This window comes from Oxyura jamaicensis, chromosome 8 (genome assembly GCF_011077185.1).
Source record: "Oxyura jamaicensis isolate SHBP4307 breed ruddy duck chromosome 8, BPBGC_Ojam_1.0, whole genome shotgun sequence".
NCBI classification, from domain to species: domain Eukaryota; kingdom Metazoa; phylum Chordata; class Aves; order Anseriformes; family Anatidae; genus Oxyura; species Oxyura jamaicensis.
Genome location: NC_048900.1, coordinates 26,081,760 through 26,099,868, shown reverse-complemented (window position 1 = coordinate 26,099,868; position 18,109 = coordinate 26,081,760). Strand labels below are relative to the sequence as shown.

Here is an 18,109-nt window from a genome sequence, read left to right as displayed (position 1 = left end):
CAGCCGTCCCCCAGAGCCCGGCTGCCCACACCCCGGGCCCTGCCCGCCGCGCCTCCCGGCCGCAGCCTCCCGCCTGTGGGGTGGTGACGGGCCAGCGCCATCTTAGCTGAGGGCAGCTTCGGCTTCAGCCCGGCAGAGAGCACCGGGGGACGGCCGCCAGCTTGACTGAGGGCACGAACGCACTGAGGGGAGGGTGAAAAAAGAATCACTCAAAACACCCAAGAGCAGCTTTAAACCCGCAGCGGCTTCCGCGAGAGGCGGCACGGCGTGAGGGGGCTGGCAGCGGGGGCTGCACGGCGGCAGGTCCCGTGAGCGGCGGGGGTGTGCCGGGCACCCTCCGGGGCCATGGGGGTAGGTAGGGGCCGCAGCGGGGCCGGGACAGGCCGGGTAGGGTTGTGCCGTGCCGTGCCGGACTGACGGCCTCTGTCGCTGCCTCTCTCCTTGCAGAGGATCGGGCTGCAGCTCCGCGCCACGCTGGAGAACATCACCCGCCTGCGGGCCGAGGGCGAGGACTTCCGCTGGTACCTCAAGGTGCGGGGCGGCCTCGGGGTCTTCAGGGGCAGGGAAAAGCCCTTTTATCGCTAAATGCTGCTCAGCCAGCGAGCCTACCCAGTGGGGCATCTGGTAGTGAGGGCCTGTGGCATTAAATGTCAGTCAGTTTCAGTGAGGTCAGCATAATATATGATTTCTTATTTTTTTTTTCACACAGTGCAAGCAGGCTGCTACAAGAGCAACATATGCGATGGTGTTGGTGCATAGATACACATTCATAATACACACGTGGCATTGTACATTACTTTACAATAATGAAAAGCCTTAATTTGAAGCGTTAGGGCCTCCATTGTTGAGGTGGTTGAGAATCCTGGAAAACCACCGCTCGTAACTGCAGTAAATTTCAAGACGCGCTGTTCCCACCATTTGTTCAGTGACTGTGCATTGCACCACGGTTTGCGCCCAGCGTGTGGAAGGACGGACCCCTGCCGTGGGCGTACCTTCTAGGTTGATGCAGCCTGTGGGGGCTGTGTGGTCGACAGCAGCTGACACCCACCTCGGGCTCCTCTCAGCCACCAAACAGGGGGCTGCAAATCTTGAGGGTTCACACCAGCTTCTTCAGCTTCCAACTCCTACTGACTGGCAGCTTAACGTTCTGTTTTTTTGTTTTTCAGCTGAAATGTGGGAACTGTGGAGAAGTTTCTGAAAAATGGCAGTACCTGCGATTGATGGTATGTTTCCCTTACAACCTGCTTCAGAACAAAAATGAGGAAACCTGCCTTTCACGTGCAATGGACATTAGCATCAGATGTGACAATCTGCAGTTTAGAAAAAATAGTAAATAGTAGCTATGTGCATCCAGGAAATGCTGTCATGTTTCATATTCAAATAATAATTGGAGATTTAATTGAAATATGCCATTAGAATGGTGACTGTTGGTGACAGTCTGCTTTGAAAAGCCTCCTTTCTATAAAAATATCTGTTGAAATTTATATCAATTTAAAACACATTTTGAAGTGATATTAGAATAAGGTTGTGACTGTAGGACATTTCTCTGACACTGTTGGAACGTTCATAGAGAAGTTTAGGTAATTCAAGAGGAGTTAAGCATGCCAAATGAGCATTTGGTAACCGAAAAAGCAGAATAAAAATTGTCACAGATAGGGGAAGGTTTTGTCATTAGGAAAGAATAATCATCTCTCTTTGTTGCATACTACTGAATGTTAAGAATGCATTTTGAGGTAATCGAACATCCCTGTATGAACTGAACATAACTATCATTATTCAGGATTTTAAAGCGAGAACAGAATTATTCCTTAATAATCAAAGCTTTCTGAATTACATATCCCTTTAGTTTAAAAACGTCTTCTCAGTGCAATATTTTTAAAATGTTGAGACCATTTTTGTAAAAACAAACCAAAAAACCCCGCCTATTTCACCTTTGCCAAGGCTTCTAATGGCTCAGCTAGACTGAGATTAAAAATGGTGTCTCCATTGTCGTGGTTTGTAGGACAGCGCTCCCTTGAAAGGAGGCAGAGGAAGCGCCACTATGGTGCAGAAATGCAAGCTGTGCTCCAGGGAGAACTCCATTGGTATGTGCTTAAAAATTTAAGAAACATCCACTACTTATTTTTTCTCATTTGTTTTTTACTCCCAATTTTTGCATGATAGGTTTGTTGTTTTTTTCCCACTACACTGACGTTTGACCTCACAGCAGGCACACACTTGCTGTCATGCTCATGAAGGCGATAGCAATGTCAGCTGGTCATCAACAAAAAAATGAAGTTAGGTCCACGTGGTGGGACAGTGGGAACAATTTTGCAGCATATTGCTAATACTAACAATAGCAAGTTCTTTTCTGCTACTAACAGCAGTAATACAAGCTATTAAAATACTAGCTTCTCTAAATGTGATAGGCAAAATAATGCCCTTCATGGATAACATTAAATATTAGTGCTACTTTTGTTCTTCCTAAGAAGTCACAGGAGAGAGCTGAAACACTTCTTGTTCTTTATGAAAAAAGGGGCAGAAACATTTACGGAGTTAGTACCTGTCCAGCCTTGGAATGTCCTAGGCAGGAGTGGGTTGGGAGGTTACAGGGATTATATCCCTAAATAAACTGCACTTCCAATATCGGAGAGGTATTTCCTACCCAGTACGTGCTTGTCTTCACACAGAAGCCTGTTTCCAGCCATTCAAGCTATAACCTTGAGTGCAAACACATTACCTGTTAAATAAGAAGCTTTTTGCATTTCAGTCTCGCTGCATAATGTCCTGTTTTTATGAGGAGCAATAATAAGAAAGGTATATACACTTCACTTTCTCAAAGAAAATAATCCCACTGGATTCTAAGCCTTATAAATTCAAGCCTAGATAAATATTTTAAAATAAATATAAGGAGTGATGTTGATTGAGATGTGCTGTTTGTCACAAGTACATATTTCTATTATCACTGGTGAGCTTTTGTGAAATAGGTCCTGAAATCAAAGTCTCTTTTTAGATAGAAAACTGGTACTGTTCACAAATGGCTGGATTACTATTCCTTATTCCTTCTGAGATTTTAGTTTGATTTTAAAGTGATGCTAGCTACAGCTGGTTGAGTAGCTTGGGCCCTCACGTCTATTTTTTTCCATTGCATTCTGTCCATTTCAGCCTTCTCTAGTTCGGTTTTTCTCTCTATTGGGATTGAAGTGCAGTGTTACAAAGATTCATTAATACATATGATGGTAGTGTGAAAGGAAACAGATGTTAGAAAAATGTAGGATGGACTTCACTACAATTCCCATGAAATGCACAAAACAGTTTAGAAAGTTACTTGCAGGCTCTTTGCTACTCTGTGCCCTACATACAACTTCTAAAAAGGCAGCTTTGGGGGTAGAGCTAGAGATAAGTAGACAAAAAACTGTATATGTTGCAATTTCTTTTTCTTTGCATTGCTAGGGTAAGTGGTGTAAGTAAACTCAGGCGAAGTGAGGAAAAAATGAATTCTACCTTTTCATGGGTAACTCTAGGAACTGCTTGGTTACTTTGTTTCTATTACTTCTCATAAGGCTTTTTTAAGAAAGGAGAAGCTGCTGCTGCTTGGTTTATGCAGAACTCTGAAGCCATAATGTCACTCACTGTTATACTTCTGGTATCTTTTTTTTATAGATATTTTAAGTCAGACGATCAAACCTTACAATGTAAGTTTTTCTCTTTTATATATTAAGTGAAAGATTAAAATAAGCATTAATGGTATTTTGAGTTTTTGCTGTGTCATTGCATTCCTCTTTTAAGAACACAGAAGGTAGAGATGTTCACCTGATAGAAAATTCTCTTGTAGACTCCTGCATGCAATCTAATGAAGAAAAAAATCCGCAGTTAACAGTAGCTTGGTAATGATTTACCCCTTCCACTTAAGTGTCAAATATAGAATAATCTACGATGCATTTCCTAAGCAAAACACCAAATTGTACCACTCAAATCACAGGCAATTACATAATATCCATATTTGTTTCTTTTGAAGGCTTCCTTGTGGCAGATTAAGAAATTGTAGTTAATTGCAAACTATTAAACAAGCCCTAGGATTTTGCTGTCACTTGGAACTTCAGAGTTGACAGTGCCGCAGTTTAAAAGCAGTTCATTACTAGATTAACACTTGTCGCTGTCTTTCTCTGAAAACTTTTTTAGCTGAAAACTAATGGTATTCTGACTCAACTACAGGCTGAAGACAGTGAGAAATTCAAGACAATAGTGGAGTTTGAATGCCGAGGTCTGGAACCAGTTGACTTTCAGCCACAGGTGAGTTCTTATTCATGATTTGTTTCTCAGTTTTAAGAGCACTTACAGCCTTTACAGTGATTAAAAAATACACTATTAGAAACACTGCTGCTCTTCCTACAATGTCCTGGACTTCCCCAGTTTTCCTTCCTCTCCACAGTTCTTTTAGTTTATTCATCTCCAAAAAAACACAAACAGCTAACATGAAAAACTCTGGAATTTTTTGTACTTGGGTTCCAGTAACTCAAAAAAAAATCTAAATCTAAAATCAAACTCCCCTTGGAGTGGTATTCAAACTGCCTTACAGGTAACTCAGTAGTAATAATCTGAACTTGAAAGGTCTTCATTGCTCAGGGAGCATTGCAAAAGGGAATCTTTCCAAATGGGAATCACAGGACTGCACAGTTAGCTAGCCACTTTCAGGGAGCTCCTCTTTGGTTATTGGTATGTTACAGAGAGTAAACAAAGTTCCGGTTATGAACAGTTTTCAGTAAATGGCCTCTAAATTTTATTTGAGATTTGACATCACCAGACCTGTAGTTCAGTATTGAGTATTGGCATTTTTCTATTGGAAATTTGTTCATACCAAAACTGAGGATGGCAGTTAAAGGCTGTTGCAAAGCACACCTCAGGGCTTAGCCAAACAGGTTCTTGGTGATTCACTTGCTTGTGCATGGTCATGCTGTATGCAAGCTAACTCCCTGCTATATTTAACCTATTATTCCAGCTTAGGTGTAAATAGACTGACAAATATAAACCTCTTTTATCCTTCCCTCAGACTGTGACACTATCCTAACAAACAGAACAAAAAAGCTGATCGTACAAGGGATTAGGTATAAATGAAATCATCACTGCATTGTGAGGAGGTCTTCATTTTTAATTTTTTGCTTGTTAGTTTCTCTTTGAGGAACAGAAAGGTTCTTAGCTTAGCTCTTTTTGAAAGCTTTGCAGCCAGACCTAGGAACTTCGAGTAAAATCTGTGAAAAGTCCACAAGATGCAGGAGATGTTTACAGATCTGTGTTCTAACTGTCAATTTACTTTTATCTGTGGAACAAAGACTTCACAGCCATAATAAAGCTTTAATATAATATTCTCAAAGCTTGGTCTTTGCACTCTGCTAGAGAGTACACTTAAATCCCTGAGCAGGTACTTCAGTGAGTAAATAGACTCTGCCATTCCACACAGTTCTGTAAACTGCTTTGCATTTGGCATGATCCAAGCCAGCCTGGCTTCTTTGCAGTCCTAGGACTGGCTCTTGACTAGCACTAAATAGGACTGGCCATAGCATTTATATATATACGTATATTTATGAACATAATAAAACCATATGTGAAGACAATTTAGACTGCCTTGTGTTTGTCCTATTCAAACTGGTAATAGTTTTCCTAAAAAAAAAAAAATCATTTGAGTCTAAAGAGAAAGTATCTTTTGATTCTCTGATTTGAAATCTCTTTTTCTATGTAGTGTGAACAGCAAATTCAAACAAGGTACTTCTAATAATAAGCAAGGACATTTTTCTTTCAGGTCCTTATCTTTCTTTTTAATGTGCTTACATATATCAGATTCACAGTAGATATATCTATAATTACTGGTTTTACTTAAGGATAGTTTAGCTCCTTTCCTGTTCTTGTCTCTCAGTTGCTCTCAGTTGAATGCTTCAACTAAAAAATAGAAGTTTTATAAAATTACTCTTAAACCTTTTTCAGCTTCTTTGCTTTGTGCCAAAAATAAGAGTTACAGTGCTTAAAAAAAAAAAAAAAAAAAAAAAAAAAAAAAAAAAAAGTAAAGTGACAGTACCTTGTGTTTTAAAGTCAACAGAGCGATTTTTGCTTCTTCGGTGTTGACGCTTTAACTGTTGGTCCTTCGCCAGTCAGCAGAGGGCAGACGAGTCACTGCATTTCTCAGATCCCTTCAGCATAGATTAAATGGGTCTGCCCTGACACCAAAGCTGTAAGAATGCAAGTGCCCCTGAGGGTGTCTGGTACAGGAGCCTGCAATTCCAGTCACATGGCTTCTTGTTCCTTGGAGTGCTGGTGGTTATTTTCTGGTAGAAAAAGCTGGTTTTCTTTTACTTTCCTAGTCTTTGTTCCATACTGCAGCACTGTTTTTTTGGCCCGATGCTGATGTTCCTCCTAACCCATAGCAATTCCCTTGAGATGGGCTTCTGACAATTATATAAAGGTATATTCACACTGTACCTTGCAGACGGCTCTCCTGTTGTCATGTCTGCTAGTCTGCTTAACTCCCAAATGCTTAACCTTCCACTCAAATCCCCAAATGCTTTACAATGTTGTGGCTTACTTCGCATATTCCTACACAGGTAAATGTCTGGGGATTTCTTTATCAAAAATGCTCGTGCAGATCCCTACAGAAAACCTTTGCTTTTTGTCACTTCACAGGGAAATTCTGCAGTTAGAAATGGCAGCATATGAAACCTTCCTGTATGCTACCAAGGTGGCTGAGATTTTTAAATTTACTTTTAAAACTAGTAGAACTTAGTTTACAGCTTGATTACGGTAAGTCATAATGTAACAGATGTTTTTACAGAAAATCAGAATATCTTCTGTATGTTATATACATCACTGATACGCTTGCTTAAGTGCTAGCGCTATCCTTTCTTTCACTTCTTTAAAAACAGGAACAGTAGCAACAGTGATGAACTTTCCCCTTTAAAAGACTATTTGGGTATCCTGATCTGTTCACTCAAGGCTTGCTTATCACTTTAGTACCTAAATGCACTACAGGCCACTTCCTTTTCTACAGTGGTTTGAATTCTGATGATGTTTAAGCCAAAACTATTAACTTTTCCATAATTTCTTTCTATTGTTTTCTTGCAGTGAGTCTATCGCAAAGCTATTCCACACATAATGCCCGTATAGATTCTGAACACAAATTAAAGCTGTTAGTAGTTGGATGCTGTTAGATGAATGTAGAAACGCAAGGTTAAGATTATTTATAACTCTTAGAGAAGTACTTTTTTGGTAGGAAAAATAGAAGAGCCGTCTTGTCTTATTTTACAGTGTGGTTGCTTTGATCAAAATTGTCCATTTCACAAATAGGATCACAATCTTATATTGACCCTTGAAACAGCTTGTCTATTCTTCCTACCTAATCTAGAAGAAATAAAATAGAAATGTGCTGTGTTACTTTCTTTAAACATTTCAATTATCATATTTATTATTTCCTTGCTACAGCATTTTCTTACAAACTTATTCCCTATGTGTTTGCAGGCAGGATTTGCTGCTGAAGGTGCAGAGTCTGGTACACCTTTTAACGACATAAACTTGTTAGAAAAGGTACGTTGTCTTGGTTTCATTAGTAAGTCTAATTATCTAGCTTCCTTTCCCTAAGACACTAGTCCAAAATACATAACTTACACATACAAGAGGCTAGTTTTGCGCTTTCACGTAGGTATGGGAAGGTTGTAACCGGAGAGAGAAGCTACAACAACTGTGAATAACCAGCATTACTAATAGCTTCATTTTATAAGTACATATTTTATATCTCAGGAGCTGACAAAAGTATAAGTGCAACTTGTAAGTCATCAGAAATGTCAAAGAGCAAACACGCACAATACTAAGTGGCTGGGGTGATTCAGAGTGGTGAACTGATTTCTCTGCAATGTCTGTACTTTTTCCTCTGCACAGAGATCTTAAAAAGTAAAATAAAGACACTCTCCTTCAAAGCACAGGATAATGACTCCAGCATTGCAAATCTTCCTTGACTGTGAGCAAGAATCTCAAGGTCAAATCTGTTCCCCTGTATCCTACTTGGCAGGGATCTGCTTGTCTGCTGAGCCACGTGACTAGGGTATTGTAAATGATAGATAATCCTTTCATCTGCCGTGGCTGTCATTTTGTCCACTACAGCCCATGGACTACATTTAAAAAAAAAAAAGTTTAAAATAAAAACACTGATACTGAATTCCATTTAATTTCAGAGCAGTGCTCTTGCTTCTCTCAGAAATTAGAACGTAGCTAACATTTCTGTGGGAAGTACTGTGTAATCTCTAGGAACCAAACTTTGAGTAAGGCTTAGTTTCAGTTTGAATTCCAGTCTGGGATTTAGACGCTATTGCCATCTATTGTCTGTGACTAATACTATGAAATCTTAATTCCTACAGGATTGGAATGACTATGATGAAAAAACAAAGGAATCTGTTGGAATCTATGAAGTTACCCATAAATTTGTGAAATGCTAACATTCATTCCCCTCCAAAACCTTGGTATGCTTATTGATGAGGGAGCTGTAACCATCAGAGACAGTTTCCTTGGAGTTACTTTTCACATGGCTGTACTTCGGAAATGTGAACTTCAGTAAGTGACTGTCCTCAGAACATCTAATAAAAGATTTTTCACAGAGCACTTTGAGATGGTCTTAGCACAAACTGAAAGTTGCATATACACTCAACTGGTAAAGAAATATGAGATACTGATAGAGAGACTTCCCACGCTGTATGATTTTGATAACAGTAATAAAGTAACTTTGTGGTTATTAATACATAGTTTTATTGCATCACAATTGTCTTTTCATCAATTTAACATCAAAGTTGGTGGCTGCAGGTTAGTTAAAGCCTCGCACTTCATTTTTTGTTTCTCAAAAAGCTGTTCTATTGGAAAGGCTTCAAACCGTTGAGGTACAACCAGTTCTGATATTGATTCAAATTTAAAGAGAAAAGTGTAACAAGTTAGTAAGCAAGCTTACTGCAAGAGTGCAAATGTAACCAGTCTTTCGTATTTAAAACTATTGCATATATTATCTTAAAACTAAACAGTTTAAAGGAGGTTTCACAGTGCTGCTGTCTATCTGAACACTCATAGAACAAAGATGTTAGATGTCACAAATTTGGTAACAATGCTTTTTATTTTAAATGTATTTTAAGAACATGTGGATCTGTTTTAACAGACAGTTCTGTTATTTCATTTTCAACATCCTGAATGCTTGTATTTCCTGAAATATGCATTCAAGGTCTGCACTTGATTTCTTTAAAATAGATAATTTCAAATTGAATCAACACAGTATTCAAGTTCAAGGAAGACAACTGAAGCCAATTTAGCTCATCAGTTTCAGCCATGTTGAACACTGATTGGTAGGTACTGCCAATTAGACAAAGTCTGTATTCTCTACCACAACTGTAAAGTCTTCCATCCCTTTTGCCTAACTATCCACCTTCTTGCCCTTTAAAACATTGAAGATATCGTCTAGTGACTTGTGTATGCACTGAAGGAATTCTTTACCATTCCTTGTTGGGTAAGACGAAACATTGCAACCTATCCAACCATCATGTACTTGATACCCTACTCCATAGCCATCAGGCACCACTGGGCCAAATCCTCCTAACTGCACAGCCGGGCTAACCAATGTGCTTGTAGAAATGATGTTGTAATTAAGTCGAGCATAGGCTTGGTCTTGATAAAAATCAGGCAATGCAATACCTTTGGATAAGGCTAAATAGCGCAACCCAAAGAGGTGTCGGTCAAATCCCTGACCTGTTGAAATAAAACAACAAGTATTAGAGATACGACTAATTTTTGTGGGAAGCAAACTCACTTTTTAGCTAATACCTTGCTTTTAAGCCACAAAAGAAGAGGTCTGAAGAACTTATTTTTTTATTTTTTTTTTGGTATTAGCAGGAAATATTTTTCAGAACCTAGAAATTTTTCTGCATTTTTAATGCACCTATGCTGAGGAATGAGGGCTTGCTGTTGTACTGCTAGCCTCAACCAGGAATCAGGATAGTAAATAAAGCAATGTTAACAGACAATTTTAATAATGCATCACATTCTTTATCTGAACATTTCTTTTTTTTTTTTTTTCAAAAGAGAAAGGCTTTCCTAAAATTTATGAATCTCAGGAAGATCTTGCATCAACAGGAGGCACGTTTTAGACTCCGTGGGGGTAATGTTCAATAAAGTCTTACTGACTTTAGTGAAACAGTACAGCAAGTTATGCTTCTGGGAAGGTCGATTCAAAAGAAAGCATTTAGAAAAATACCAGGAATAGCACAGCCAAAGAATCAGTTTGATTTGGAAGTCGTTAAAGCCTTTATACCCCTGCAGGGATTAGACAGCAACTCTTCAGTCATAAAGCCAAAGTTCTTAGTTGCCTTGGAGAGTATAGCACGCACTAAGTATCAGTGCTTCAAACAGCCCAGCTGCTGTAAGGACAAAAGCTACAGTAGGAAAAAAATCGAGACATATTAACAGTGAACTAGAAGCACAGAGGCATTTCCCCCTAATCAAGAAATGAGGGTCACAGAATGTATTTTAAACTGCAGCTTTCTATTACAGTTAAGTTTGCATTAACATCAGACCTACATCAAAATTTAATTATTTACTTACGAAGTAAAACTTTGATAGCAACTTCAACTAACATTTTAGTGCAAAAAGAAGAGTGATACATTCCTACTCACCCATAGCAGCTTCTTTTGTCAAACGGCCATGGTATTTGGAGCACTCCACAATCAACTTCTGAAGCTCTTCTGTGCTATGTTTGGACAGTTCCCTGACAAAAGCCTCCGAACATTTCTTTGTATGAATAGAGGCAGGACGGATCGTTTCTGTGCGACCATGTTTGAAAGCCGCAGTACTACAAGATTCATAGGTAGCAACAGTCTGATTGTACTGTCGAAGGAAAGCCATCTGGAAGGCAAGCTGGACCACAGCATCTGGGCTTACCTTCTTCTGCTTTAGAAGTTCCTTGCCCCCTTCATGGAACTGAATCATATTAATAGACAGTGATTCTACACTGGCATCAAACTTCTGCTTTGCTTTGGTAATTCCTGCTTTTAAGGCATCATTCAGCTTAAATTCAAGTTTCTGTACTGCTCTGGAAGAGTCTACGGAAGCAGGCTGGGACTGAGGGCTGACAGCTGGTACTTTGGTACTGTCTTTAAAGACTTCGTTCTGGAATCTGAGCACAGCCACACCATCACCCCAGGAATGTTCAAAATTAATTCCTGCAGTGCCGTCTTTAGCTATGATAAGATTAAAGGATTTGTCATACCAGCGGTTAGCACCATCTCCATGCAGCATAGTATGGGACAAGTGCACAAAGTCTTTAATGGGAAAATCATCCAAACTTAGACAAAACAGAGCAGTGTCTACTTTTTGAAGAGCTTCCTCATTGCCACTATCCAGTAGATTCTTTCTCAGCAATGCCCAAGTATCTCGGTTTTCACTGGTGAGGTAGCCAAGTGGGAAGTCCGGGGCTGGACTGTTGTCACTGAGGATGTATTTCAAGTGTGCTTGTATTTCTGAAGGTTTCACCATATTTCCATCTCTATCAATAACATCAAATACATAAAAATTCCCTTTTCTCATTACCAGTAAGTGTTTTGCCTTTTCATCTGTAAAAAGCTCATCTCTGTTGAGTTTAGGCAACCGTGTAGAATTGAAAAGCCTGAAGTACTGAGACATATCTAGGGGGTATGCATTGACCATGTAGGCACCAAACCAAGAAAGTGAGGAAGGCACAAATCGGATAATTTTCTTAAAGGTCTCAGTGTCACTTTTTTCTGGATTGAGGTGAAAAACCTCAGGTTCAAGATAACCAGCCCTGAAGGTCTTCATAAAACGTACAGCAGAAACAGTCATGTTTGTAGCTCGTATGAGTTGATCATTATACTCAGATTTTGGATCGGGATTAAAAGACATAAATGCATTAAAATTCAAAACAACGGGGTCACGTGATCTTAGGTACATATCAAACCAGGGACCTGGAAACAGAGAGTTGAGAAACAGGTCAGAACATAAAAGCAGTGTACTGAATCAGATCAGAGGTCCATGTAATCAATATCCTGCCTCAAACCCTAATCATTAATACCTATTGAAGTGCAGATAAACTAGAAAAAAAAGTGCACTAATTCCCTCAAGGACTCTCCCAGTCTCCAATTATTAAGAGAGGTACTACTGGCTAATTGTAAAAACTGTATTTGGATCAATCCATATGAAGATTCTGAATGTCACCAGCACTGAGGGAAAATTTCCATGTTTTCTGTATATGTCAGTGATAAGCCATAACTCCTGTGATATACAATGCAGCTCCCTGGCACTGATTTTATTGAACACCTCACACTTAGACTAGAACACACCTTTAGGTACACTTAAACTATTATTTTTTTCAATTCTCTGTCACTGAGGGCATGCTTCTCTTTATAATCTTATCTTGAGCGTAAAGAAGCCTTGCAGAGAGATCTTGACAGATCAGTGAGCTCTGCAACCACCAAAAATACAAAGTTTAACATGAGCAAACGCTGGATTCTGCACCTGGGAGGGGCAACCCTGGATATACATACAGACTGCAAGACAAGAGGCTGAGGAACAGTCCCACAGAGATGGATTTGAGGGTTTTGGTCAATGGCAAGCTGAGTATGAGCCAGCAGTGTGTCTGGCAGACAAAGGGCCAGCTGTGTCTTGGGGTACATCAGGCACAGCACTGCTAGCTGGTCAAGGGAAGGGACTGTCCTGCTCTGCTCTACACTGGTGCAGCCTCACCTCGAGTACTGTGTGCAGTTTTGGGCACCACAGTATAAAAAGGGCATAAAACTATTACAGAGCATCCAAAGGAGGGCTACAAAGATGGTGAATGGTCTCAAGGAAAAGACATAATGGTAGCAGTTGAGGTCACTGGGTTTGTTCAGCCCAGAGCAGAGCAGGCTGAGGGGAGGTCTCATGGCAGCCTGCAGCTCCCTCACAAGGAGAGTGGAGGGGCAGGCGCTGAGCTCTGCTCTCTGGGGACAGCAACAGGACCTGAAGAAATGGCATGGAGCTGGGACAGGGGAGGGTCAGGCAGGTGTTAGGAAAAGGTTCTTGACCGAGAGGGTGGTCAGGCACTGGGACAGGTCACAGGGGGTGGTCACAGCACCAAGCCTGGCAAAGTTCAAGAAGCATTTGGACACTGCTCTCAGACATAAGGTCTGGTTTTTGGGTGGTCCTGTGTGGAGTCAGAAGTTGGACTCAATGATCCTCGTGGGTCCCTTCCAACTCAGGATCTTCTATGATTCTGCACTTATTTCTGAGGCAGTTTCCCTCATAGTTTGTCCTCATTCCTACTTCTCTCTTCCTGGCAGCATTCCTCCATCCACATTTGCTGTCACGCATTTTCACCTCTTTTCTCCTTCTATCCATCCACTAAAGCGATCAGCACTGAACAGAACTCTTGATATTGTGATACCAATGCATCACAATTGGGTTCTTAAGCTGGCAATATGATGAGGTTCAGCCTGGAAAAGAGGAGGCTGAGGGGAGACCTTATCCCAGTCTACAGCTTCCTTACAAGTAGGAGTGGAGGGGAAAGCGCAAATCTATTCTCTTTAGTGACCAGTAATAGGACCCCTGGGAATGGTGTCAAGCTGCAGCAGGGAAGGCTTAGGCTAGACATCAGGAAGAGGTTATTCACCGAGAGGGTTTTCACGCACTGGAACAGGCTCCCCAGCGAAGCAGTCACTGCACCAAGCCTGTCAGAGTTTAAGAAGCGTTTGGACTGTGCACTTTGTCACATGGTCTGAATTTTGGGGTAGACTTATGTGGTGCCAGGAGTTGGACTCAATGATCCTTATGGGTCTCCTCCAACTTGAGATATTCTAGGTTAGAAGGGACCTCAAGGTTGTTATTCCAGACTGAGAATAGACTTCAGAAAGAAGAATAACATTTGACAGGTCTTTTACAGTCTCATTTCATCACATTGCATGTCAGCACATCAAGAGGCATAAATGTGACACAAACGTTTTGTCTGTGCTGTAATGAAGGGAGTCTGTCATAGCTCTAAAATACAGTCATACCTCCACATATGCTTATGAGTAAAACAAAAATCCAGGAGGCATAGCCATAGGCAGCGAAGGCTTGTTTTGTGTTTGTTTGTTTTTCCTTCTTCTTAAGTAGCATCTATTTCATCATTGTTAACAACTCTTAACTTGTTAAGTTTTGGTATTACAAGTTGTATGGAAGCAGACACCAGAAACAAGCGGACACCAAGTTCATCTCAAGGCAGCTGATGAATGAAAAATTACTATTTCAAGCCTGGGATTCATTATGATTTTACAAACACATTCCACATCATTATGTAGCCTTTTAACCTTCGACTTGAAAGTCCAGCATGGATGCAACTATATGTATTTTCAGAAACCAATTTAAAGCAGAACAGGTCTTGTATGAGGCCTAAAAGAATAATAACTGAACACAAAGGAAAGCAAACAAACACCCTGTATTTCATTGATACAAAGCAGAAGCATGCTGGTTAGCCTTGACAAACACCATACAGTCAGAAACAGTTAAAACCCAGATACTGTACAAAGTGAATAGAAAGCACAAGTTAATAAACTGAACAGCAGCTTATGTGAAATAATCTGGTATTCTCTACAGAATTTGTGGTTGCTGTGCAACTTGTTAAGCTAACACCCTTATGAGCACTCTCAATAGACAGCGAGGGCAGAATTGTATTCACTGGACGACATGCAAACTTCTAATTACATAAGTAATTGAGTATTTCCACCTCTGTTGCTATCTATCCAATACTTTGTATTGGATACTTTGTGCATGTATTCGGAAGCCAGTGGAAGCAACAATAAAGAAGAATAACCTAAAAAAATCGATGCATATTCTCCCTGTCTTATTTTTCCTTATTTTCATCTTCCTCTTTCTGTATCTTTTTTTTTTTCTCTCTCTTTAAAAGAGTATTGTTTTGTAATTTTGGGGCGGGGGAGCGTGGGGGTGTTTCAAGTCCAGAGCATTGATGACTCCTGCCTTCCAAACATTAGTCACATTTTCTGACCTCCCTCAAGGTTCAGTTTTATTGCTAAGTAACTTGTAATTATTTGAAAATGATTGCTTTAGTTTCTTTAAGGGAGCTGCTAGTTAAGCTCCCCTATTAACCTAACATAAATAGATAGCAATGAAAGAAATAGAAAATAAAAACCATAAATTCAAATTTACACAAAGCAACTAATGAAAAACTAATCTTTGGTATCTATCCATCTGTTCTATCAGCATAATGAGAATTTTCCCAAGAAAACTATCACTACAGAATACTCCTACGAGGTTGCCCATCCTACATATTAATAATATCTACCCTTACAAAAGGATACCTAACTTTTTGCAATGATCTATTTCCCATCTATTTCCCCTTTTATGATGGCAGTGCAGAATGCAAAATGTTCCATTAGAAAAGACCAAACTAAAAATAATACTGTATGTCACAGAGAAATCTTGTTTTCAGCAAAGCAATCTGATTTCAGAAAATAATTTCATCTGCGTAATTAACTTGTAATAAAATATTATCTTTCTGGTTGACCTCTTCCTTCCATAGTTCGTTTTTTTTTTAAAAAAAAAAAAAAAAACACCAATAGTACCACTGTTCTTTCCCATCCCTTTTGATTATATTTTACTTTGGTATTTTCTGCTCTAAAAGAGTATTTTTCCTTTTCTAAAAGGGAAAAATGTCTTGTGGGACTATAATTCTTGTTAAGTACAATATCCCGCAGAATTCTGGTATATTCCAGTTACTCAAAGGACCTTCTTCATTCCACCAGAGACTCAGAATTTCCTCAAATACTGTCACAGTTAGAATACACCAGATGTTACTCCAAGTTTATGGAACAAAGAACTTAAGCTTCAGCCTGTTTTATTTGCAGCATTATGAGCTATGTATTATCAAGCACGATGATCTAAGGGCTCCTATATCCAGCTGGTCAACATACCTGTGATGTAACTAGTATGCTTGTTCCGTTTGTCTTGAGCAACTAGTTGCTCATGCAGCTCTCTTCCAATCCCCTTTTCAAACTGATGAGCAAGTTCTTCAGTTTTCCTACAACAATTAGTAAAAGATTTGAAATTCTGTCATAATTTGTATTTTTCATATGAAACTGTGGCTCTGAAGCAACAAATGGTAACGCAGTATGTATCTTGTTTGTCCATACCTGAACTGGTCATCATTTAAAAGAGGTTTCTGTGCGTTCAGGTATCTCTTAATTGTATCTTCTAGCTTGGGAACTGGCAATCTGAAGGAAGGGGAACAAAAAGACACACACTTCATGAGTGACAGTACCAACGAAGACTCAGTTTCTTACACTGTAGTCTTTTCCATCTTCTTGCTTCCTTATCCTCCACACTATCTTAATAGTTTAAAAGTTTCTTAAGGAAGAAGAAGAAAAGGAATATATGGGCATGTATCCTCACAGAATAAGCTTCTTGTGAGAAGGAAAAACAAGGTAAAAAAACAACCTGACTGTCCTGTTATAAAGTTATTGCAGTGAAGGGTGTTAGTACCTTGTAAGCAGCACAGGGTCACAAGGTGCAGCAAGGGGAAGCCACTGTACAGCAGCAAGGTGCAGCTCGGTGGCCACCTCCTGTACCGGACCACTGCTCGCTGCTAGGTGCTGAACATTTTCTTACAGATTTCCTACTCAGTACCTTTCTAAGCCTCCTCTAACTATAAAGTAACTCCATTACCCATACAGGGATTACGTTCCAATCTCAAACTTTCAACAGTGGCTTTACGGTCGTATCCGTGCTTTAAAGAACAAAATCATTCTTCTCCACGGAGTTTCAGGAAGAGAACACAGAACAACAAAGCCAGTCAGAGCAAGCCGCCTCCCTTCCCTTCCTTTCCCTTCCCTTCCCTCCCCTGCTCTCTCCTCCCAGCAGACAACCCAGGGCTGCGGCCCTGCGGCGCCCGACCTCTGCCCGCGTCCCCGCCGAGCCCGGCGGTACCTGGGCAGGCTCTTCTGGTAGTGCATGGTGGGCACGATGCTGCGGTGCAGGTACTCGGCAGCGCCCGCGCTGCTGTAGCCCCGCCGCAGAAGCAGCAGCTGCCGCGCCGCCATGACGCCCGCCTCGCCCGCCCCGGCCCCGCTCTGCGGCCCGGCGGCCGCGGCTCCTTCACGGCAGCGCCTCCACAGCCCCGGCCTCAACGGCCCGGGTCTCAACGGCTCCGCCCCTTGGGCTCCGCCCCGGCCGCGGAGCTCCCGGCCCGCTCGGGCCGAGCCCGCCCGCCCGCGAGGGGCAAAGGGCGGCCGGGGCGCCTGAAGGAGCGAAAGGCTCTTGCCGCGTTTCTCCGTTGGGGAAGTGTGCTGTCACGATAACAAAATCCCCTCAGTTTTAGGAAGTGCCTGCACTAGGTTTGCAGTATTAGTTCAGTGCTTTCTTACACATGCATTAATAAAAATATATGGGATTCTCCTGACACATAGGATCACATAATATGTGATCGTATTATGTGATCCTCCTGACAGCAGCGCTCTTGTCGTATTGATCCTACAGTATTCAGATCCTGCTTCCAGACCATGGTTTGGTCTCATGAGTTTTTTATGCACATATGAGCACGTAGCTACAAGTACTGCATTGCAATCTAAAATAAAACAGCAAATACCCATGTTTGTTCTACTGTAAAGGAATATTTTCCATAAAAACACTGAATAATCTTAGGATAACCCACACACTAGGAAGAGTTTCAGTAAGTGCAGCATGGTAAATGGTTATGGTAGTGTAATTTTATCAGATACTCACTAGCATAAAAATCAGTGTTGGGGCTGAATGCAGACATGACAAAGGAAAGGAAAGCAATCCCTGTGGCTTAGTCTGATAATCCTCTGAAAGTAAATTGGCCCTACTCTAATCAACGTAGTGGTAGGAGAAAAAGTGAAATCATTTTGCTTCCAAGATAATAAACGCCAAATGCCAGAAGGTCTCTTTCCATGTTTCAGTATACCACTGTTTTCTGATCAATACATGGCTCTTAGGCTACACAGACAGTCTTTTATTGGTCTTGAAAACAAAATATCCAAGCCTGCTTTAGTTAATGAAGTTCAGTTTTACCTGGTTTGCCCTGTTGTGATAGTCCAGTTCAAAATGTTATGTGCTC

At 40.8% G+C, this 18,109-nt stretch overlaps 2 protein-coding genes across 3 annotated transcripts; one reads left to right on the top strand and one right to left on the bottom strand.

Moving 5' to 3' along the window:
* Window positions 1–160: 160 nt before the first annotated feature.
* Window positions 161–8,616, top strand: CZIB (CXXC motif containing zinc binding protein). Its single transcript, XM_035332691.1, has 8 exons — window positions 161–351; window positions 448–531; window positions 1,167–1,223; window positions 2,003–2,084; window positions 3,643–3,674; window positions 4,195–4,272; window positions 7,483–7,548; window positions 8,376–8,616. The coding sequence occupies exons 1-8, from the start codon at window positions 346–348 to the stop codon at window positions 8,451–8,453; spliced, it is 483 nt and encodes a 160-aa protein (XP_035188582.1). The 5' UTR covers window positions 161–345; the 3' UTR covers window positions 8,454–8,616.
* Window positions 8,617–8,743: 127 nt separating this feature from the next.
* Window positions 8,744–17,146, bottom strand: CPT2 (carnitine palmitoyltransferase 2). Of its 2 annotated transcripts, XM_035332685.1 has the most exons (5): window positions 16,960–17,146; window positions 16,167–16,247; window positions 15,948–16,054; window positions 10,665–11,969; window positions 8,744–9,741 (listed from the first exon to the last, which is right to left on the bottom strand). In XM_035332685.1, the coding sequence occupies exons 1-5, from the start codon at window positions 17,070–17,072 to the stop codon at window positions 9,410–9,412; spliced, it is 1,938 nt and encodes a 645-aa protein (XP_035188576.1). In that variant the 5' UTR covers window positions 17,073–17,146; the 3' UTR covers window positions 8,744–9,409. The 2 variants fall into 2 exon arrangements, with proteins under 2 accessions (XP_035188576.1, XP_035188577.1); XM_035332686.1 differs by lacking the exon at window positions 15,948–16,054 and having other exon boundaries at window positions 16,960–17,089.
* Between the last annotated feature and the right edge of the window lie 963 nt (window positions 17,147–18,109).

Coding starts and splice junctions, on each gene's coding strand:
- CZIB (XM_035332691.1), top strand. Junction 1,224..2,002: donor GGCAGTACCTGCGATTGATG/GTATGTTTCCCT, acceptor CGTGGTTTGTAG/GACAGCGCTCCCTTGAAAGG. Junction 4,273..7,482: donor CAGTTGACTTTCAGCCACAG/GTGAGTTCTTAT, acceptor ATGTGTTTGCAG/GCAGGATTTGCTGCTGAAGG.
- CPT2 (XM_035332685.1), bottom strand. CDS start 17,072: ATGGCGGCGCGGCAGCTGCTGCTTCTGCGGCGGGGCTACAGCAGCGCG. Junction 16,248..16,959: donor TACCAGAAGAGCCTGCCCAG/GTACCGCCGGGC, acceptor CCCTTCCTTCAG/ATTGCCAGTTCCCAAGCTAG. Junction 16,055..16,166: donor TTAAATGATGACCAGTTCAG/GTATGGACAAAC, acceptor TAATTGTTGTAG/GAAAACTGAAGAACTTGCTC.